At 37.7% G+C, this 23,909-nt stretch overlaps 1 protein-coding gene across 1 annotated transcript; it reads left to right on the top strand.

Annotated features, from left to right (window-relative positions):
• Positions 1-15,967: 15,967 nt before the first annotated feature.
• On the top strand, positions 15,968-23,421 carry LOC144710264 (pectin acetylesterase 8-like). The gene is made up of 12 exons (XM_078583989.1): positions 15,968-16,415; positions 17,147-17,229; positions 18,125-18,254; positions 18,766-18,845; positions 19,158-19,244; positions 19,332-19,456; positions 20,455-20,515; positions 20,593-20,646; positions 20,995-21,072; positions 22,298-22,403; positions 22,844-22,989; positions 23,119-23,421. Exons 1-12 carry the CDS (start codon positions 16,262-16,264, stop codon positions 23,239-23,241), a joined length of 1,227 nt encoding a protein of 408 aa, XP_078440115.1. The 5' UTR covers positions 15,968-16,261; the 3' UTR covers positions 23,242-23,421.
• The last annotated feature ends 488 nt before the right edge of the window (positions 23,422-23,909 follow it).

Genomic DNA, 23,909 nt, shown 5'->3' with positions numbered 1-23,909 from the left:
GAAGAAACTGGGGAGAAACAATTAAAAATTTATGTGATTTTTTAGAGAGAAGAGATAAAGATGCAGGTGGGTCTAGAGATAAAAGGGATAGATTTTAGAGAGAGTGGTCAAAATGATGAGATCGAGAGAGAGTTAAGAAATAGTGTTGGAGGTATCGAGAATGTGATTTGGAGCTGAAAACATGTGAGCTTTTAATGAAACTTTAGGAAAAATACACTAGATACATGGTTGAAGGTTTAGAGAGATAAAAAGACAATTCTAGAGAGATAAATAAATGAAATTATGTGTTTAGACTGAGAATGGTAGAATCTAGGGGGAAATGGAAATGGAGTGAAAATGGAGATCAAAGTTTCATCAACCTTAATCCATATCTCTTGAGCCCTAAATGGTTCTTGTCATGTATGGATACTTATATTTTTCCAGGATTAGGAAATTGCAGTGGGAACAAGAGAAGAGGTTGAATAAAAACTTCGAAAAATCTACATTAAGCAGGTTTAACAACTGAGACCCTAGATAATGCATTGTCTTGGTGGCTAGCCACTTGTTAGAGCACGTCCAGAATGAGGGAAATGTGTGGCAAAGAGAATATTGTTACGGATGGAATAATTACAAAAATACCCCTGTGTGGTTTTGTACTCTCTTTCCTTATCTTTTTTGCCTCATTTTTCCCATCGGGTGAGGGCTTGTCTTCTAATTTTTTCAGATATTTTTTAAGAAGTGATTGAAGGCTAAATATGTGGATGAAGATGTTGCCCAGACTCTTCTAGTTTTGCCTCTTAAACCCAAAACCATATTGGACCCCTTTAGGATTGTTTTTCGAATACATTAGCTCCAATAAGTGCCACAACTCAATGATAATGGTGCCATTTATTTTCTGTAAATTTATACACACATAGAAATAGAAAATTTTCATCATTAAAAGTTTATTGACATCAGATAAGTCAACCACAGTTAGCTAAAAATGCCCATAATGTGAAGACATGGAGAATTACAGCTGATGTATGAAGATTCAGTTAATTTTGATAATAACACGTTAAATTCAAGAAGAGTGAGTATAAAATTGTATAAAATAAATATAAGTAACACTTCATTAGGTATGTCATCACCTTCCAATATTGATTCATGTAGACCATCATGCAACCATATAAGGATAGTATATACGATAAATATTAGGCCTAACTGAGAAGTGTAACAACAGGTATCTCAGATGGCTAGAAAAAATGACTGCAAATCCTTATTAAAAGTCACTTGGATTACACCCATTACTACTACTAAATAGAATGTCACAAATTGAAAAAATGAAAACCAGAATTCATTTGAGAACACATAATCTTCTTCATTACCAAATTCATTTTGAGAAGAAAGAGCCATAGGTCAGGTTGGATGAAAACATTTTACACCACCACTAAAAATTAGATATCTATCTGTAAATGTCTAAAATCAATAAGAAAGAGCAGTAAGGCAAATCACTTTATTTTAAAGAAGCATCTGATTACATCTTTTTTTAGTTAATCCTGTTTTAAAAAAAGGTTTAAGTAATTTGAGGTTAACCAGAGTGCTTAGCTTGAGCTCCCATTCGGTATTTGAATGATTAAAAAAGCCAAGCTTACCTCTAAGAGAAGATTTTTATGTGATGGCAATGCTCAAAGTTGATTATCCCTTGTGCCTTCTAGACTAATTCTAGAATGATGTATTTTTTAATGGCAGTGTTCAAGTTTGGATATAAAAAATGGTGCATGTTCAATCATTTAACATTATGGCAATGATTTAAAAGTGGTGTCTAGATTTTTCACCATTAATGAAGAATAATATTATTTCACAAATAGTTCTATGAAAGGAAACTAAGTTATAAGCTTGCTGATTTAACTTATTTTTATGTCAATTACATTAGTATTCTTGCTATTTACATGTCTTAAAACTATATTTTGTGCCATCATTAATGATATCAATAAAAAAACAGATATATTAAAAATAGGACATGTCTAATTGGGAAATTAACTCATGTGGATGGTCCCTGTTGTTTCCATAGACAAGTCTTTTGGACATATACACAAATCTCCCAAAAGATATATACTAATCTCCATAGACAAATCTTTTGGAGTTATATACATATCTCCTATAGACAAATCTCTCCTTCCATATGACCCATTTTCCTTATATCTTTACCTTGTATATATGCTCTTATGCAAGAACTTTTGTATTCTTCTTTAGTGGACCAAATTTTCAAGCCCATCAGTAGCTTTTTTACCCTTGGTTCCTTTAGATAAACAATAATTTAGGGAAAAATGATCATTACGGCTCCTGATTTATACAATTTTTTTTAAAATTCACACAATAAGTACATAGAGAGAATGTAATGAGATTACATTTTTTGGTTAAAATGAACTTTTAATCATTTTCATAAAGTTAACCAATTCAATAAAATAAAAATAGTGAAAATGAGAAGAAAACTTAAAATATATTTATATTTTTGATAATTAAAATTTCTATAATTTATTTATTGACAAAAACACGATACCGGGAAGGTCCATCCCAGGGGTTGTGCTTGTAGACTGATCCAACTATGCCCTAGACTCCACCTTGTGGGGTTTTATATATGTAAGGTTGAGTGTTTAGAAGAGTTTATAGATGTGGATTGGGTGTAAGTATCCCAATTACACATGGAACACACTTACCCACACCCATAACACAAAGGAAAAAGACATAATAGTGATACTACTACATATCGATGAGGAGACTTCAGGCACCAACAGCTCGTTCGTGTCCCCGGTGTTGGCGATGTGAGGAGCAGGTGTTATCTTTCACACTCATCAGGTATCATCTTGGAGCTATGCAAAGGGTACAAAGTCTAGTAAGGATGTCGTGCACTTCCGCCTCTAGCGCTCCATGTGATACACCATTCTGGAAATGCCATTGGGAGCATGAGCCAACAAGGAGAATATCAACTAATAGTTGTGCGTCCGATGATATGATGATATAGTGAAGGTTTTGCTCCACATTGAGAAGCAAGCCATCGCGTATTGCTAAAGCCTTGGTTGAGGTGTTAGTCTAAACTCCACAGAAATGTAAGAAAGCAAATATGATCTTGAAGGACACCAGCTCCATTAGCTGGGCCCAGGGTTCCCTTTGGCCGCACCATCCATTTTGATCTTGAGAGAACCTTTTGGCGATGGGTGCCAATATACAATCTGTAGCCAGTTGGTGATGTGGGCCAAAGCGACTGGGATGCCCTAGGTGCGGAGTGCGTCACATGTAGGTAATGGGCGTCGAGCAATAGGTGGTTAGAGTCGATGGAATCACCGTAGCCATTACTTGATGCGACTCATGACATCCTATGGTCATATGGTGGACCCTACAAAATGAGAGTAATTTCACCCTTTCCATACCTCCCATAGTAAGTATACTATGGTAATGTGTAGATAAGGGCTAAGCTTAAAGCATGTTGACAAGATAAAGATCTTGTGAAAATACTCTAGTGGTCGTTAGTGTAGTATGGGAACAGAAAATTAGAAGCCAAAGGTGAGTAAATTTGCGCCAACATTCCATTGCAATCTCAATTTGGAAGAAGAGGGTTTACATAATTTGAACCTAAGGAGAGACGGGACAACAATGGCAGTGTGAACCAATGGAGTGACCAATACAGGTACACCACCGTGCATGAATCTGCAAAGGAAAAATGAAATGTGGGTGATAATCACTAGGTACCAAATGCGTTGACCCCAAGCTTGTGTAGGGAATCTCTCTCAGAAGTTATTCCAAGAGGAATGGTAGGAGAAACTCCCACCATGCGTGAGTGTCCAAATAAGACGGTCATTGGATGTTTCTATCTCAATGGCCATAGCCGTGGGTAAGAAGTCTAACACAAGTCTATGTTGCTCCCATAGGTGTCTTCTGTTCCATGTTAGCAATTGGGCCATGGTCAACTGCAGTTGGTTGTGTAGAAAAGTAGGGTGGCGAGCTAAGGCGGTATCTGCAAGCCAAGTATTGTAGTTGGCACTAATTTTGCCTTGGTAGACGAGATAGCGAGTCACCGTGGATATCTCTAGCCAGTAGCATTGCCAGGTATGCCTCTGTTTAGGGCCTTTGATATCAGCATTGTGGTGAGTCCACTCGCCATACTTGGCCCATATAAAGTGCCGGAACGGATAGCTTGCTGAATTCATACGCCAACGAGCTTCTTTTGAAGAATGTCTTAGACGTCTTGAAGGTGCCTAATCCTACACCCCCCTATTCCGTCGGTCAACTTGCTTTCTACCAAGAGACCCAATGATGTTGGTGGCCTTCCTCTAAGTGACCCAACCATAGGAAGTGCACACGTAGGCACTCCTTGGATCGAAGAACAATTTATCGCTAGTGTATGCAATGGGATGTTCATGAGGAAATTACATATGAGCTAAATGCTTACTCTGGGGGATATAAAATATAGTTTCCATCCTTTGATTTTATTTTTCATCTTGGCCAAAAAGACATCAAAATAATGATGCCACACATGACCAAGAAATATGGGATATCCAAGAAAGTCAAAAGGTAGGGATCCTCATGAGTATCGGGTGTAATGCTGGATGATCTTTGAACGTTTGGATGATTACATAATGTTTAAACTTTTCTTGAGTTTTTATGAGTAAAATAAAGCATAAACACAGAAATGGGGCCAAGTTGACTAAGTTAGATTAATTGGATGTAAGATTTGTAGCCAAACAAACAAACTAGGCACCATTGCATTCTTGATCTTGTGACAGAAGTAGGCTGCTATTACTAGTGGTACACGTGCGTGTAATCAAAATGGTGATGTGTTATTACAGGCATAGAAGGAAATGTGAGAACAGTTTGGAACATAGTTTCTCTTATTTTTTCTATGGATCCTAAATATTTAATAAAATAAAAATATAACTAATTCAGGAGAGAAATTATGATGTTCAAAAAAGGAGGATACAAACCTTTTTTTTTGTTAGGCCCAAATCCAAAGATAAAAATGACACAAGAGAGAAATTAAATCAAATAGATGAGCTCTAAACTTTCTAACCCTTGGATTATAATCCGTATGGACTAGAAGGCCATGACTTGAGTTTTGTGTATTGGTCTCATCTTCTCGTCCAGGTTGTGGCTTGGCAAGCTTTCTCATTTGGTCCAGGTCATGGCTTGGGCTTACACCATAAATTATGATTCAATGCACCTAAGTCATTGTATTCGAATAACTGACAAGTAAAAAGAGAGATAAATCCCTTGTAAAAAAAAAATAATATAGAAAATAATCCATTTTAGGAGAATCATTAATATATATAAATATTATCAAAAAATAATACATAATGTGTTATTTATATATTGAAGAACAATCAACAAAGATAGAATAATATCTGCTTAATGCATATATCAATTTGTAATTACCACTCTTCCTCAGATATTTCTTTTTAATTCATTTTACTTGTGAGAATTATAAGATTTGATATATTGGAAATTTATCAAATTTTTTTTAAAATGATGGATATTATTTTTATATGATGGAAATTTATCAAAATTTCAAAAAAATATGATGCGTATTATTTAAAAAATTAATCAAGAAACCAAAAAATTTAATTTCAAGAATTCAAGGTAAAATTTTATTGCTTATATAGGTTCAAATTATTAAATACTCCACCTGACTTGTTGAAAATTTAAATAACGAAAGTTTAGAAAGTCCCATGTAGCCAATATTTTAGTTAATGTCTTTTAAAACCAACAAAACACATTTTATTTCCCTAGGATGACATTGAAAAATCCTCAAATAAGTGGAAATTTTAATTTTTATAAAAATGACACTAGGAATTGTTAGTAGTGCTAACCTTGCATGAATGCTAAGTAGAAATGTTATATACTCCATTTGTATCCATTATATGTGTACATATATATGGTTCCCCTTAATTTATTGGGCATTTGAACTGACCTTGATTTAGGGATCCTATTATGCGGTTGAATACATGGAAAGTGCTTTCTCATGATTTTGAAATCAAAATATAAATTTTCTATTTACATCAACCGACTTCCTTGAAAGTGTTTTAAACCAAGGTAGAAACTTAGATATGATGGATATTATGTGGCCTTCAAGTCAGCGCCACATCGATGTCATGTTCAAGTATAATAAAATAAATATTTATTCATTATTATTTTCATTTGATGTTTATAATGAAGTCCTTTAATGTAGTGGATGAATCAATGAATTATGATGAGATCATTTTATACCAATCACTAATCTCTAAGCATGTATTCTAAATATTCCTATTCAAACCATAATTGAGAGGGATATCAAACTATCTATAAACAAAAAATATATTTTGAACTAATGTGATAAGTATGTGTGATCCCATGACCATTATTATAGAGAGACTATAAGACATATGGTTTGTGATCTTTGGGAAAATAGTTCATTGACTGATCCTTATACTTCCCTAAATGGTATTATACGTAAACATCAATAAGGTTGATTCATGTCACGATCATGTATGTAGTATTGATACGTAAGACACTAAATACATTTCTGTATGTATGGCTATGCTTTTACTTTGACTTAGCCTATTTAATGATTGAAATTAGTGTCAGCTTGAATATAGAAAGAAGTAAACAAAGGAGATTGAATTGAGGAGGAAAAATATTTTTATTTCCTGGCCAGGGATTGAACAAGCTCAAGAGAAGATCAATCATCACATAAATTGTGCGGATACTTTTGGAGGCCATGCACATGAACCACTTGAAGAGACTCTTCTAAGGAGCAAATTGAGAGTTGAATTACTTCCATAAGGTGATAAGATCATATTAGATTTTATGTTTTTAAATCTTATTTGTTTTTCCTTGATTTTTAAAACAAAAGTCATTTTAGGATCTTCAATCAGGCCCAAATAACCCAAAATGATATTCAAAGGGTAATTAAATATTCCTAAATTTATGAGTTGGTTATGTCTTTATCAATGAATCAATAATTTTAATGATGACTAAGGAGTTGAGTAAATTCTTATTAATGTCTAGTTTCAGATGTAATAAAAAAGACTAGTAGTCTGTATTGAAATTATTTTAATCTCAGCTTAATTTTGTGAGGTTGAGCTTACGATTATCTAAGTGATCAGATTCATGGCCTTGATAGACTCAATCCAGGATCAATTTCATGAAATAAGGCAAACTTAAAATGCATCTTAAAACAATAAGCAAAGATAAAACCAAAAACACCACCTTTGTATGCATCAAATTTGTGATTTCTCGGTTCCTTGAGTGAGTCTATTCAAGTCATTCAGATGTCTATCCTCTAGTCCAATCCACAAAATCTTCAAAGCATCAGATATCCTTGAATGTCTTGTAAGAAATCCAGTTTCCTTAGCACTCAGTCTTTCTAGAAGTAACACTAAGGAAGAGCAAGAAAAGTTAGGGGAGAGACTCACTATTGACTTGCATGTCTATCAAAAGAGGGTGCCCATCTATATTTATACTATCTTGAAAAATTTCACAAGAGTTCATGGTTCAATTTCAAAAAACTTCCCTTCTGCAATAAAGTTCCATAAAAGATCCCAAGCAAAGAGTATAGCCACCAATATCCAAATATATTATGCATGTGACATGTCTAGGCCATGCATATGCCAAATTAACAACTCTAACTACCCAATAATATTTATCTAGAACCTTATTACTCTATTGACATGTATTAATAAGTCAACGACCAATATAATCTAGTTGAAAGGTTAATTTTCATCCTGTGGGGTCTCAAGTTTTCAAATCTCTTATGGAACCTTTATCATCATCGATTACTGTGTATGTATACTCTTTTGTCCAGTGCGAGACTCCCGATTATTTTAGTTAGTACTGAATTAGGGCATAATAAATTATGAAACCCTAGTCAATTATTGTAATTTGTACTAATGTGTGATAAAATCATCAGGGAGCACTTTCCATTATTTAACTACATCTTACTCTTTGAATCAATATCCTCTTAGATACTAGGGGCACATATCTTGACCACAAAATAACCTTCGTGGACTTCTTGTTGTATCCAAGCTTGGACTAATTTCATCCGTTAAACAAGGCCCGTTAGACATAATCCTTTCTCTCTCTCTCTCTCTCCTCTTAGTCGTTAGTCCCACATGGGTAATCTCCTCAAAATCTCTCTTTGTTAACCTATATGAAGGCGTGTAATCTCTCTTGCTCATACACTGGAATACACTCGTTCTCAGTTCCACATGGTATCAGAGCAATGGTTGATTAAAAAATCAACACTCTTCTTTCGGTAATTTTTGGCATCGCTGCCAACTTCCCCTAACCCAAATTCTCCACGTTTGTAGATTTCCTGCAAATCTCCTCTCAGTCAGTGCCATCACTCGTGCCCCCATAGTGCTCCGTAATATTTTTTCCTACTTATTGTACCTTCTAGGATTTGATTACTGGGCGGAGGATTGGCTTGGGCCGTGAGAATGGAAGGGGAATCCATGAGTTCCTCTCCGATGACATTCACTCTAGCCCTCGGGCACTTTTATCTTTCTTTACTTCCAAATTATCTTCCTCTTTGTGGCACAAACGTTTGGGACATCCCTCTGTTGACAAATTACAAAAAAATATTTCCTTCTCTCTCTCCTTTTTTTTGTGCGAGCCATGTCAATTAGGGAGACACCATTGTTCATCATATCCACGCCACGGCGGACTACCCACATCTTCTCCGTGTGACCTAGTCCATTGTGATGTCTGGGGTCCTTAACACCTTCCATTTCTGGCCACCGCTACTACATTGCCTTCCATTGCTGACCATACCAGAGTCATTGTGACCTACCTCCTACACGATCACACCGAAGTTCCATCCACTATCATTCAATTCTGCAATGAGGTACAAACTCAATGCTCCACTACCCTGAAAATATTCGATAGCGATAATGCCCTAGAGTTAATTCAAACATCCCTTCAAATATTCTTTGCTGATTGTGGCATCATTCATCAAACCTCATGCCCTCACACCTCGCAACAAAATGACATTGCTGAACGTAAAGAGTGTTCCCTACTTGACATAGCTTGCACACTCCTAATTGATATGCATGTCCCTCAACATCCCTAGTCGGATTCTATTCTCACTACCACATACCTCCAAAACTGCATTCCTTTCGCGGCTCTCGACGGTGGCACCCGATTTCATCGTCTTCATCCTAATGTTGTTCTTTTTCCCTTACCTCCACGAGTGTTTAGATGCATCGCATTTGTCCAAACTCACTCATCTTCCCTTTCTCAACTCGCCCTTATGCTAAAAAAGGGGTCTTTATCGGCTACTCGTTTGCAAAAAGGTTATCGCATCTACTTTCCACATACCCGAACTTACATCTTCTCTACCAATGTTACATTCCATGAGGAGTCTCCCTTATTTTCTCCAAAAATGGCTCCTCCTAGTGCCCCGTAACACCTCCAGCGAGCTTCTCTCCCCTGCTCGATGTTACGGATGCCCTCCTTCCCTTCTCATCTGTCTAGGATCTAACTCATCAGTTCCCAGGTTCCTCCTCGGCTCAGCCTCCTTGACTAGCCCTAGATGCAGATACACCTGCCTCTGACGGTGCCGTAATACCAGCCTCGACGCCAGCCTCTCCACCTCCTCATACTGATGATCATCACCTTCCTATTGCCCTTCACAAAGGTACATGTGTGTGCACTCAACATCCTTCTCTAACTTTGTCTCCTATGATTTTCTCTCCCCTTCCTTTCACCCCTTTTGCCCTGGCCGTGGCCTCTCAGTCACTACCCAGGACATATGATGAAGCAACATATGTACCTGCGTGGAAAGCCGCCATGGATCTTGAAGTGAACGCACTTGTATCACGGGGCACATGGACATTAATCCCTCGTCGTGGGGATAAAAAATATCGTCACATACAAATGGGTGTTCACGGTCAAACAAAACCTTGACAAATTGATCGCATGACATAAAGCTCTATTGGTTGCTTACGTATTCATCCAAATATATAGGATGGACTATCTCCAGCATCACCTCAATATATGTGACTTGGGGACTCCTCAGTACTTTCTCAGAATTGAGTTTGCCTATCAGGGTGATAAACTTGGTCTCTCTCAAAGAAATTACACCTGTGATATACTCAAAGAAACAGGACTTGTGGGATACAAGCCGTCATCATACCCTATTGGGGCTCATCCATCATTTTGGGACACGTCATCACCACTTCTTGCTCATGCTGATCAGTATTAACGATCGATGGGGAAACTCATCTACCTCATAGTGACACGCCCGATATTGCATATGCAGTTAGTGTCCTAAGCCAGTTCATGCAGGAACCATGTCAAGCTCATTGGGCAGGAGCTTTACAGGTCTTTGCAAACATAAAAAATGCCCCAGGGAAAGGGCTTCGTTGTTGACGACACCATCACCTTTGAGTTGAAGCTTATTCAGATGCGTCATATGCGGCTGACCCAAGGGATCGCAAATCTACTACCGGCTATTGCACATATGTCGGTGGAAATCTGGTTACATGGCGGTCTCGGAAACAGAAGGTGGTCGTCTGCTCAAGTACGGAGTTCGAATATCGAGCCGTGGCCTCCACAGCTCGAAAGATGGTATGGCTTAAACTACAGTTACAGGGACTTGGCGTAGAGTCTCCTACACCTATGCCAATGCATTGTGATAATCAAGCTGCCATCTTCATTGCAAAAAATGAAGTTTTTCACGAATGAACCAAGCATATGGAGGGGGACTGCCATTACATTCGTGACAAGGTAATGGGGGGGGATTACTTTGACTCCATTTGTCGCATCATCTCAGCAGCTTGCGGATATCTTTGGTAAGAGCCTACCAAGAGTCTCCTATGATGGAAGCAACACTGACGGAGGCAAATTGCGTAATTATTTTTAATTTTTCGTTGTAATTAATTTGCCTACAATCAAATAAATTTGATAAAATATAGAACTTGCTCAAATGTATAGTTAGAGTAAGGTCGTCTCCACAGGGACTGGCATTTAGGTATATATCCAATAATCGAGTTGTTATTTATTAAAGTATAGTAATAATGTTAAGATAAGAAGAATAAGAAGCGATAATTAATAAGAAAGTATAGGAAATATTAGTTTAATAAGATAAGCAGAGAAGATAAAATATCTAGAACATATATATATATATATATATATATACATATGCACTAGAGATACTAAGAATAATAAGGAATTAGATATTATATCTAAGAAGGATAATAATATGGTTAGTAAAAGGATAGATAAGAATTTAATAAGACTTAGTTTAATAAGAGTAAGAGCAAGAAGGAGAAGCTAGATAGATAGAGAAATACTATTTAATTTAGATAGGTAAGCAAGAGAAATATATACTTGTAGATAGGAAGAGGATAAGTATCTGATATTATATACTAAGTGGTTAGATAAGTATATAGAGATATTAAGAGAGAATAAATGCTTACTAGTAGTAGTTAAGAAGTAGTTATATTACTATAAGATAGTCTATGCTTATCGAATACTACTGACATGGGTGAACTATTTAGTATAGAACTACTATACGTATTTAAGAGGTTTTTATATTTTTATTTGTATTTTTTATGGATTTTTGTTGAGTCAATTTAATGAAATAGAGGGTGTTTTAGTATTATATGATATTAATATAGTTTATATTTATATTTAAAGTCGATTTCAAGAATATTGGGTCGCTTTAGTCGAACACCCGTGAGGAGTTCGACTAAATGCCCGATAGGAGGTCGAGATGTATAATATACTTAGTTATATTATGATTTTTATAAGTATTTTCGATAGGTTTGTAGAGGAATCGAAGAGGAGAGGGTATTTCTGTCGAATGCCCGTGAGGTGTTCGACAGAATTCCCAAAAGAAGAGGAAATAGGGGGGAAATATATATTTTCAAAATTTTTTAGAAGCTTTATAAGATAGAACTTATATAAATCGAGCAAATCATCATCGAACACGTGAAATGTTCGATGAAATGCCACACAGAATTTTCGGTACCAAATTCAACGAAAATATGATCACGGTTTCGATTGAGTAAGAATCTTAGCATCTAGGTTAATATGAAAACATGAAAATTAGCCGAGGAAACACTTAAATTAACCTGAATCACCCTGATTTGAAGACGAGAGTGGTGGTGCCGTTCGCTGCCGCCGAGCTTTGGTTTAAGGTGTCCCTCGTTCTTCTCTCCCATCCGGATGCGAATCCAGACTTCTTTAGAGCTTCTTTGGCTCCTCCCTCACTGTCCACAACCGCTTGAGCTGTCACGATGCCACATCTTGCTTCCAAACGCGGAAGGGATCTCTGCCGCCATAATGGCTTAAGGTCGAAAGATGGCTGAAATTGGGGGCTCTCGGCCCCTTTTTAACGGCCTGATAGGGACCCTTGAAGCCGTCCAATGGTGGGGAGCTGCCCTGGTAGCCCTCCCTGGCCGTCGGATCACGGCTGGTCCCCCCTCGCCGGCCGAGAACGGCCTCCGGCTGGCGGAGTCAACGGCCAGGGCGAGAGATGACTTAAATGCCTCATTCCATCTGATGTGCCTCATTTGGATCCAATGGCTGGGATTAAATCGCAGCCGTGGACCCAGTTAAATGGTGTAACCCTGTCGTTGACTCGTAAGCTCCAAGGCAGCTTTTCACCCGCGTGGCTCTCCTTGATTTGCCCGTCGAAGGGTCCCGCAGCCACGTCACTTAAAAAAGGAATAAATTATTTAAATTCGGCGAGATAGATCTCCACCGTCCGATCTTCTTAAAGAAGATCAGACGACGGAGATCATATCCGCCTCTTTAAATAAGCCCGAAAAGGCACGGGCTTCGGGCCGGCCTTGCTCGAAGCCCGGTTTCTATTTTTTCCTCTTATTTTCTTAAGATCGCGGCCTGTTGGGCCGCGATCGTGTTCTGGCTCTGTGTCCTGGCCCGATGCAGATAAAATAGCATGGGATTAAGATCCCATATTGAAAAATTTTAAAAAATGAAGTATTATATAATGTTTCGATTTAATCAAATGAATCAAAATGATATCCATACCACCTTGCGCGATCTCCTAGAGCCTGCACTGGGCACGATTTGGGCCTGCACTTGGCTCCTTATGCATGGGTTTCGCTGGCGGTTGGGCTGGCTTGAGTGCGCCGCACTTGTTGGCCAGGCTGCTGGCTTTGAAGCCCATCGTGAGGTCTGCCCTTAGCCGGCCCAATAAGGCCATTTTTTTTTTACTTTTTTTCATGACATTTTCTCTATTTGTTTCTTCTCTTAATTTCTCCAATGTCCTCTTCTTCCCTGCAATAGCATACATACTAAACAGAGCCTTAGAAAATTAAAAGGTCCTAAATGTTTTACTAAAAAATCTTTGAAGTTCTAAAACATGCATAAAATTGACCTTAAAATGCATTATTTCATCGTTTGATCTATTTAATGCAGGGAATGTAAAATTATTATAAAATTGGAGAAAATGCATGTGAAATGATCCCAAAATGCCATTAAAAGATGTATAATTACATAACATATTTTGGGTCTGTCAAACACCAAGCTGAGCATGCTTGATCTATATGCTCTAGCTTGAGGAGAGTGTTACACAAGGCCCACTAGGCCTAATCCTCTCTCTCTCTCCTATTAGTCGTTAGTCCCACATGGGTAATCTCCTCAAAATCTCTCTTCGTTAGCCTATATTAAGGCATGTAATCTCTCCTGTTTACACACAGGAATACAATCGTTCTCAGTTCCACATAATCTCTTGGTTATAGATCTGTAGGTCATAGGTGAAACACAACCATACATCGATAGGGTGTTTTAGGTTTCTCAGGTCTAAGGACCACTTATACAATCATGAAATGAATAAAAAAATTTGAATTATATATAAAACATTTAGGTATTCATACAACTCATTTCAGTGAACAATATTCCCAAAGAATACTCACTATATGTCTTTAATGTCTCCACACTAATTCAATTGAATCTTCCAAACGCATCATAGGAGCATGACAATAAATTTATATTATTTCTAAATAAATTGATGATTTTATTGAGTATCCTATTTTAATGAATATTTTGAACTCATGTTGAAAGATTACTGATCACCATATTATGATTTCATCATAATTCACTTATTCATTGGATGTACTTTTGGACTCCAGTTACAAGCATCACACATGCACTATGATGAATATATTTTCATGAATATTTTAAGATATCCAGAATGGGAGATTATCTTAGAGTTTGTCTATATTTCCAACAATAAGATCATAATTTTTCTCAATAGAAACCTTCACAATTGATTTTATTATGTTTAGGTCTAAGTATCCTAATCACCTTAAAAATATTTTTTGCAGGACATGAGAGAGTTATCTGGTGATTTGGATATCTTTATAAATGGATGGATATATAATAGCAGCTTGTGCATGGTTGAGATCAATAATATCAACCAAGCTTTTTCCAGTTGAATACCTCAAATAATTTCCTTTTGTTCAACATATATATTGAGAGGATGAGTCAACTTTGTAGATATCCCTCATTGGTTCTGTCATAAATGATGGTTGGACAATAGTTGATAAATTTTACCAAAATCTAATTCAGATGACCATTGGACATGTATATAATATATATTTATTTCATGTGAAATAAATAACGAATCACCTTTATTTGATAGAAAAATATAATTTAATGACTCTCAAAGCTATTTTTTTTTAAAAATCCATTTGAGTTATATTAAAATTTTGTGTGGTACTTTGAGAAAAATTGTTTTATATAATTCAGGTTCATTATCACTTTCAGATTATATTTGTGGGAAGAAAAATCTCATAAAAGGTTTTAATGATTTTTTTCCATCTATATAGATTGATTTCAGTGGAACTTTTATGTCTAGTATGTTTTCTTTTTAGAGTGGATTCAAAAAATAAAGTATTACCTCCTTCAAACTTTGTGAACATGCATTTTTTGTTGATTTAAGTTCATTCCTGAATAATTCAGTTCCCTTTATATCTTGATCAGTCGACTCTTCACTCAACATAATGAAGTTACTGAAGGTCCAAATCGCAATTTTGAAGTTGAATACCCACACAATAAGTACAACTCCTGGGCCCCAAACTTCTCACTATTGAGATAACTTATGATAGAAAATAAAATACCTCAATCTCGATCCAATTCACCAATCCAAGGTAAAATCATAATTAAATGAGCTTATCACGATGAAACCCATGATGAGATTTTATCACGATCCATTTATATAGTTTAAAATACTGTAATATCAGCTTGTCACCATTCCAAAAATAGTCGTTTATGACTTGTACCCATCTGCTCTTCGGTTGAGAAGAGGTGCCTTGTTGGCATGCATTTCTAGGCCTGGGCAGCATGAAGAACAATATTTCATTCCAATAATATAGTTTTCCATCCAGATGAGATAATCTTTCGAAGCAGCAAATATTTGTGTCCCTCTTGGAAGCAGCAACAAGTATAATTACAAATTAAAAGATTTTTTTATGAAAATAACTTTATTCATCTCCAGTTTGTCCTATGCCAACCCATCAGGATCACGGATAAGCCCTTTGCCTAGAGAACAGTGGCCTATGTATTTTCGATTGAAAAGTAAAATAATGCAACAGTTAAAATCTTCTTAAAATCATGCTACTCACCTTCCACACACACACACACACAGAAAATCTCTGTCCCTCTCTCTCTAAAACAAGAATGAAACTCAATTCCAGCAATTCCTTCCCAGATTATTTAACGGGTTCGAAAGAGAACGCCGAATACGTTCCCTGGAGTCTTTGCTTCAATTTACAGCGTGTTTTTTCTAAGCAAGTGAGTCAGAATCTAATAAGCGACAGAAAGAAATTCAGTTCCTTGGAGTTGCACGGCAGGCATTTGAGTTGTTCTTCACTTATATCTCATCTGCCACCTTTCCATATCCTCCCACACGGCTATTCCGACCTCTGTCACCAGTGCTGCCAGCTTCATGCTAAACTGACTTTGAAGATGACGAACGCTATCAACGAATTGTTTCTCTCTCTTCCCATTGCCACCTCTCCGCCGGTGGAAGCCGGCTGGACTTCGCTGCAAGAGCTGACAAATGGCCACCAACCCCGCCGACGCTACAGCCCAGAACGGATTACAACAGAAGCCCAACCCTTGCCAGTTGGCTCCCTTCCTCATCCTTCCTCTCTCTCTCTCTCTCTCTCTCTGTGTCTCGCTCTCTATCTATCTACTGATCTATTGATCTCTCTCTCTCTCTCTCTCTCTCTCTCTCTCTCTCCTCTTGTTCTTTGTTAAATATGCAGGGAGGAGGCCTTTTAGGACACAGAATCAAAGGATGGGCAGTTCAGGGGGGCTTTGTGGATGGGTTGTCCTCTCTCTAGCCTTTGTGGCTTCGCTATGGAGAAACCCGGTAAGTTTATTTGCCGAGGGAGCTTGCGATCACTATGTGGGCATCACTTACCTTCAGAACGCTGTGGCCAAGGGTGCAGGTTACTCTCTCTATCTCTATCTTTCACTCTTTCGGACTACCTCCAATTGACTTCACATCAAATATGGAGCTACAATCCGGCCACTTATATATGTATTTATATATCTCTATCTATCTATCTATCTATCTATCTATCTATCTATCTATCTATCTATTTATCTATCTATCTATCTATCTATCTATCTGTATATATATATCTCTATCTATCTATCTATCTATCTATCTATCTATCTATCTATCTATCTATCTATCTATCTATCTATCTATCTTCTACACATACTCTCTCTCTCTCTCTCTCTCCTCTCTCTGTCTCTATATATCTTCCACTCTCTCTCTCTATCTTTTACTCTCCTGTCCATATCCAATTGACTCCCCCAGCAAATATGAAACTACAAACCCGGTCGCTTTTCTCTCAATCTCTCTCTATTACGTGAATATTATCGTATTTATCTTCTCTCGACTTTTTTTGCGTTCCCTCTCTGCTCTAAATTCTATTCGAACTCCCCCTCAACTATTCTGATCTTTAGCGATTATGTTGGCCCAGATTTTCTCTCCCTTAGTCTCTATCCTTTATTCAAATATCCCCCTCGATGCATCTTCTTGACCATGATACTTTCTTAGTATCGCAAGTTTCAGAAGTCATATCTCTTAACATATATTGTTGGTTTCTTTTTTTGTAATTCCTTGTCATCTCTCTGATTGTCGTCTTTGCCTAACGACGGTATCTAACAGTATGCCTGGACGGAAGCGCACCTGCTTATCATCTCTCTACCGGTTTTGGTGACGGCATCAAGAACTGGCTAGTGCATCTTGAGGTGATCAGCTATAAAATTAACTTAGTCTTCACATTTCTAAAAATATATACATAGTTATAGCTTTCTCAGTTTATCTCTCCCTTAATAACAATAAACAAGTTGTATCTGTTTCTCTTTCTTTTACGCAAGATTATGACTTAGTCCTCATACTATTCTGTTGACGTTTCACTTTATATTGACCACGCAAGTGGACTATCTGATATATTTACTATCTGAGAGAATTTTGTGAGACCACTTAAAAGAATTGTATAAATTCGCTGTACAGTGGATTGCATAGATCTGAAGGACTTATCTGGTCCCGTATATTTGCTCTGGCACTATCATTTTTACTTGTTCATAAATTCCAGTTATTAGTTATGAATATTGGTGCAAATGGTTTCCTGATGAGCTTCCTATTTCCTATTTTCTCCAAAGAACTAGAAGATATCAAAAATTACGAGTCATAGGATGCTCTCACTGGGAAGATGATCAAATGATTAGGCTTTGTGATTTTGTAAATTTGATAAGGAAATTACGAGTCATAGGATTTTCCCATTTGGCCTTCAAGTCTATTTTCCTTGAATATATTTTGATGTTCTAGTTGTAATTTTTTTTAATAACCAAATCTCAGTGTAACTCGAATTTTACCACAGAAAAATACTACATCAATCTCTAAAGATTCATTTCGTCCATTAAACTATAAATATTTTGATTCCTTTGAATATAGGATTTCTATCATACCACTGAATAATATAGGTCGGGAGAAAATTAAAAATACCATGGTTTTTTCGAAAAAAAATAAAAAGAACCAACTATTCATTTAAAGGTTATGAATGGAACGTGTGTCTTTACTTATTTCCCAAGGGACTAAGTTTCTGCCATCTGTCAACTTTGAAAATTGGTCTTCTGTTCCCAGGGAGGTGGATGGTGCAGTGATGTCTCGAGCTGCCTCTCTCGGAAGAATACCAACCTCGGATCCTCTTCTTACATGGATAAGCAAGCTCAGTTTGCAGGAATCATGAGCAATGATCAGCAGTGCAATCCAGGTGCATTCAACATAGTTAAACTGTTACAGATTTGAGTACTTTAAAAGTTTGGAACGGATGCGAATGTGAGCTGCGTTTTTGAAAAGACAAACAATTCTTTAATTAGATGAAGAAACAACATAGTTACGCCATTCAGCTTCAATTTTCTTCCTTTTTCCTCCTGCTTCCCTGATAAAGTCGGTCAAGTTTTCTCACTATACTTTTTTATTGTACACAACATAATTGTGTATTCCAGATGATTTTTTAAGTCTCAGAATAAATCATGGTAAATATTCTAGATAACAATACGCTTGACGTTTCAATTACTTTTGATAAGATAAGAGGCAGATAATGAAACGAAAGTCCTTTTTACCAATGAAAATTTCAATGAAATTTTCTACCGAATTATCCAAAATATCTGTGATTTCCTGCATTACGATTTTTCACCATTCACATTATCAGAAGATGTATTGGTTCTGGTCGTCATCGAGGATTGGAAAGTCATAAACTCAAGTTCTTTATTGTTTCGCAGATTTCTATAACTGGAACAAGGTGAAGATTCGCTACTGCGACGGGTCTTCATTTACAGGAGATGTAGAACAAGTCGACTCTGTGAGCAGCCTACCATACATCATCTACTTGAGCGTGTCATCTAATAAGCTCAGCAAACCTCTTAGAACAACTAAAAATTTCCCTCTTATTCTCAACTCAACACCTCTGGTGATCTCTCTTCAAGCTCTCTCTAGATTATATAGGTTGCACAGACTTCATTTCAACAAACAAAGACAGTTAATACGTCGCCAGAAAGATTTATAAACAGAAGTTATATCAAAGAATATGGTAATATGTTTAGTCTACGCGCAAAAATGTTGGAAGATAATTCTAAGGAAACGGTGGTTTGGTCTGATTTTTTTGGGTGGGCAGTCAACGAATCTCCATTATCGTGGGCAAAGAGTATTCATGGCCATGATGGAAGAACTTAAGTCCAAGGGGATGGATCAAGCGCAAAATGTAGGTGAAAATGGAAAATATATTGTCAACTTATAAACCTTTCTAACCTCTTATAAATGAAATTAAGGAGATGGGGAAACGTGGCAGGCTTTGCTTTCTGGGTGTTCGGCTGGTGGTCTGGCTTCAATGTTGCATTGCGATACCTTCCGATCCCTCTTCCCCAGTGGCGCAAGAGTGAAATGCATAGCCGATGCAGGCTTCTTTGTCGACGTGTGAGTTAGTAATCTTCTCATTCATTTACAAAGTTTCTCGTCTATTGTTTCCTCAATGTATTCTCTCACTATACATTTTCTATTCCCCTATCTTCTTTTGGATAGTTAATACTGTCCCCTTTTTTTCCTACTACTCTTTCTGTGTCTTTTCTAACCGTTTTATGCCAGTCTCTTCCAAACTCTACATCTATATCATTTATCTACGTTCTTTCTATCTCTCACTATTGTTTCCTCAATGTATTCTCTCACTCTAGACTTCCCATTCCCCTGCCTTCTTTTAGATACTTTACATTGTCCCCTTTTTTCCCCACTACTCATCCTGTATTTTTTTTATCCGTTTTATGCCAATCTCTTCGAAACACTACATCTGAATCATTTATCTAAATTCTTGTTTTACTATTTGACTACAATATCTGAATCATGTAAATAAATTAGAAGACAATAATCTTCTGCCCATCTCTCTTCCAAGTTTTCAATATCGAAATGTATGCCTACTCCTGAATCCTGTTCTTTGAAGGTGATCCCTCTCAATTTCTCTTCGCATCTCTCTCTCTCTCTCTGTACTTTCCGTTCTCTCCCCTTCTTCTCGTTCTTTATCATAGTCCCACTTCCTTCTAAATCTATACTCTTTTCTTACTTATTTTTTTTATTCACTGATATTATTTGTATTTCAAGTAGATTCTAAGTTTTCTTCAGCATCACTTTACCTCTCCTAGGCCTCAAAATTTATATCAATCTGTGATCTTACCAATCACACCTTTGTCACTCCTTATCCATTCATATTATTTGCATTTCAAGCAGATTCTAAGTTTTCTTGAGCATCACTTTACCCCTCCTAGGCCTCAATATTTATATCCATCTGTACTCTTACCAATCACACCTTTGTGTCTCCTTTTTTGACATAGGCATTACTCTCTCCCCCTCTTTCTTCATGATATTCTTACATCAGTGAATCGTTTCATGAGAAATAACTAAGTTAACCCATATGATGGAGGCAGGATGAGCATCAATGGTCAACAGAGCATCAAGTCTTTCTTCAATGGTGTGGTCAGCTTACATGTAAGAAGTAATCTAAACATTTCAAGCATTATTTCTCCCCCTACTATGGACTTTCTTCAATACGACTCCACTTGCAGGGATCAGCCAATCACCTGTCACCATCTTGCACTTCCCAAATGGCCCCCAGCATGGTAAGTTCTCAAGGGAACATTAGATGAAAGGAAATGTCAACTGGTCGAGATAAAAATATATATTGGTATGTCCAAAGACGCAAATGGAATGTGTATAAGTTAGAAAAAACTTGTATACATTCCGTTAAATTGTGCATAATTTATTGGGGAGACGAAGGGAAAACGAATAGATTCAGAGGAACTAGGGACACTAACAGAAATATAAGAGGAAAACTTGATTTATGTAAGAGTAATAAAACAGGTCGAAATTAATTAGCAAGAGACAGGCATATCCATTAAGAAATAAGGAAGGTAAGGAGAGAGAGAGAGTAGAAGAAAGTCGACTGATGGATGTTCGAAACGCTGCAGTGCTTTTTCCCTCAGTACATGGCGTGGAGAATCCAATCGCCCCTCTTTCTGCTGAATCCCGCGTACGATTCCTGGCAGGTTCTCTCTCTCTCTCTCTCCCCCTCTTAGTCTCTTTCTCTCTCCCTCTCCCATCTCTCTCTTTCTCTATCTTCCTCTTGCCTCTTTCTCTCTTCCTACATCTCCCTTTCCCTCTCGCTCTCTCTTTCTCTCTCCTTCCGCTCTCTCTCTCTCTCCCTCTTCCTCTCCCTCTCACTCTGTCTCTCTCTCTCTCCCTCTTCCTCTCCCTCTCACTCTGTCTCTCTCTCTCTCCCTCTCTTATCTCTCTCTTTCTCTCCTCTCTCTGTATGTCTCTCTCTCCCTCTCTTATCTCTCTCTTTCTCCCCTCTCTCTGTCTGTCTCTCTCTCTCCCTCTCTTATCTCTCTCTCCCCCCTCTCTCTGTCTGTCTCTCTCTCCCTCTCTGATCTCTCTCTGTCTGTCTCTCTCTCTCTCCCTCTCTTATCTCTCTCTTCCCTCTCTCTCTGTCTCTCTCTCTCCCCTCTCTCTCTCCCTCTCTTGTCTCTCTCTCTCCCCTCTCTCTTTTTCTCTCTCCCCTCGCTCTCTTTCTCTCTCACCCCTCTCTCTATGTCTTTCTCCTCCCTCTCTGTCTCTCTCTCCCCTCTCTCTTTTTCTCTCTCCCCTCGCTCTCTTTCTCTCTCTCCCCTCGCTCTCTTTCTCTCTCTCCCCTCTCTTTCAGTCTTTCTCCTCCCTCTCTTATCTCTCTCTCCCCTCGCTCTCTTTCTCTCTCTCCCCTCTCTTTCAGTCTTTCTCTTCCCTCTCTTATCTCTCTCTCCTCTCTCTCTCTTTCTCTCTCTCCCCTCTCTTTCAGTCTTTCTCTCTCCCTCTCTTATCTCTCTCCCTTTCTCTTTCTTCCCTCGGTCTCTTTTTTTCTCTCTCTCTCCCTCTCGCTCTCGCTCCCTCTTCTCTCTCACTCTCTCCCCCCTCTTTCTTTCTCTCTCTCTCTGTTTCTTCCTCTCTCCGTATCCCTTCTCTCTCTCTCACACACTTTCTCATTCCCTCTCCCTTCTCTCTCTTTCTCTCGGTCCTGTTTCTCTCTCGCTGCCGTCTCTCTCCTGTCTCTCTCTCTGTCTTTCTCTCTCTCTCCCCCTCCCCTCTCTTTATTTCTATCTCTCTTCCCCGCTCTCTCCCTATTCTCTTCATCTATCTCTCTATCTCTCTGTCTCTCTCTTTCTCTCCCCCTCTAATGCCCACATCTTTGGATATGCGCTCACAATACTCTCCGAGTAACGATTGCGTCGGTACCAGATATCGAATATTTTGGTACCTTACGCAGCGGATCCGTCTGGAAGTTGGAAATCGTGCAAGACAGACATTAAGCAGTGTTCTCAGAGTCAGCTAGATGTCCTCCAAAGTAAGACTCCTCTCTTCTCTCTCTTTCTGTCCCTCCACTTCTGTCAAGGGAAATTTGATAAACTCAGTCACAAATCTATTCTTCATCCATTCACAAGCTATGTTTACCTTTCTCTCTCTGTTTCTCTCACGAAGTAAATAAATTTCAATTCATTTATATTGCATGGATCCGAGATACACCTCTCTCTGTCCATCTCTGTAGCCGTTCACAATCGAAATGAGCAAAAAAATTCATTCTTATTGCCTCTTTCCGTCCATTCAAGCACACATTTAAATTCAATAATTTTCGTCGCATGGCTTTTCTAGCCCATCTTGTCCCTACTCGTCTTTCTCATCATTTGACATTCATATCATGTAACCTTTTCATTTGTCTTCCTCTTTGTTTTTGAATAAGCTTGTACACTTATGGATAGAGTGCTCATACAAGAATCTCCTTCACAGGTTATAGAAATCATTTTCTGGATGCAATCAATGGTCTAGGTTCCTCCTCAACAAGAGGGATGTTCATAAATTCATGCTTTATCCACTGCCAATCTGAGGATCAGAGAACTTGGCTATGGCAGGGCTCTCCAAACCTAAACTCTACGGTATACCTCTTTCTTTCATGGCCAACATAAGATAATATTTTCCAACATATAATAATTCTAGCCCTAAGTTTAATATTTTTCAATATACTATTATATGGGCTCATAATTTTTGTATGATTTGGACTGCAGCAAATTGGAAGGGCTGTGGGGGATTGGTACTATGACCGCCGAGGCTTCCAGCAGATAGACTGTGCATACCCATGCAACCCTTCTTGTCCTACGTACTACACCTACAACCCTCTCCGTCCATGAAGCAGCTCTTCTCTTGCTCTCTCATTATCCATCCCCTTTGAAGATTACCCTCCCTTAGATGGATAGAGAGAGTTCAAGATTCTGCCAAATGGGGACTTGATGAGAGGAAAATAGAAATATTTTACTTTGGATACACGTGTAAGAAAGATAAATAATGGGTTCTTGTGAATATATATTTATACATCTCTATGTGGTGCTCAAAAGAAGAGGTTGGGCAGTGGTTACCTATGTCTGATAGGTATTGAGATTTACCTGTCCTATTGAAGATAGTGACATGAAAAATATAAATGCAAATTCAAATCATAAGATGAGGCAGATAAAAATTATAGGGCTTGATGACATATAAAAGTTGATCCTTTGTTAAGGACTGAGTGGATAAAAAAGCCAATGGTTTGTCACCTAATATTGAACCATTTCACAAATCCAATTAAGTACAAAGATTGCAATTAATCATTGAGGTCCCCTATTTTGTTATATACTGCATTCCAATCGTTTGGTTTTTTCATTGATATGATTATATTCCTTATACATAAGTTTAAAAAATACACATAATACTATTTAAAAATTATAACAAATTAAAATACTATCAGGATTTATCATATTCTGAATCTATTGGAATTAGTCATATGACATCTTGAAATAAATACATCGTTACAACTACTCATAAC

The sequence above is a fragment of the Wolffia australiana genome, chromosome 12 (genome assembly GCF_029677425.1).
Source record: "Wolffia australiana isolate 7733 chromosome 12, ASM2967742v1".
NCBI classification, from domain to species: domain Eukaryota; kingdom Viridiplantae; phylum Streptophyta; class Magnoliopsida; order Alismatales; family Araceae; genus Wolffia; species Wolffia australiana.
This window is presented reverse-complemented; position numbering and strand designations above follow the sequence as displayed.

Coding starts and splice junctions, on each gene's coding strand:
- LOC144710264 (XM_078583989.1), top strand. CDS start 16,262: ATGGGCAGTTCAGGGGGGCTTTGTGGATGGGTTGTCCTCTCTCTAGCC. Junction 18,846..19,157: donor ATGTAGAACAAGTCGACTCT/GTGAGCAGCCTA, acceptor TTGGGTGGGCAG/TCAACGAATCTCCATTATCG. Junction 19,457..20,454: donor GCAGGCTTCTTTGTCGACGT/GTGAGTTAGTAA, acceptor TGATGGAGGCAG/GATGAGCATCAATGGTCAAC.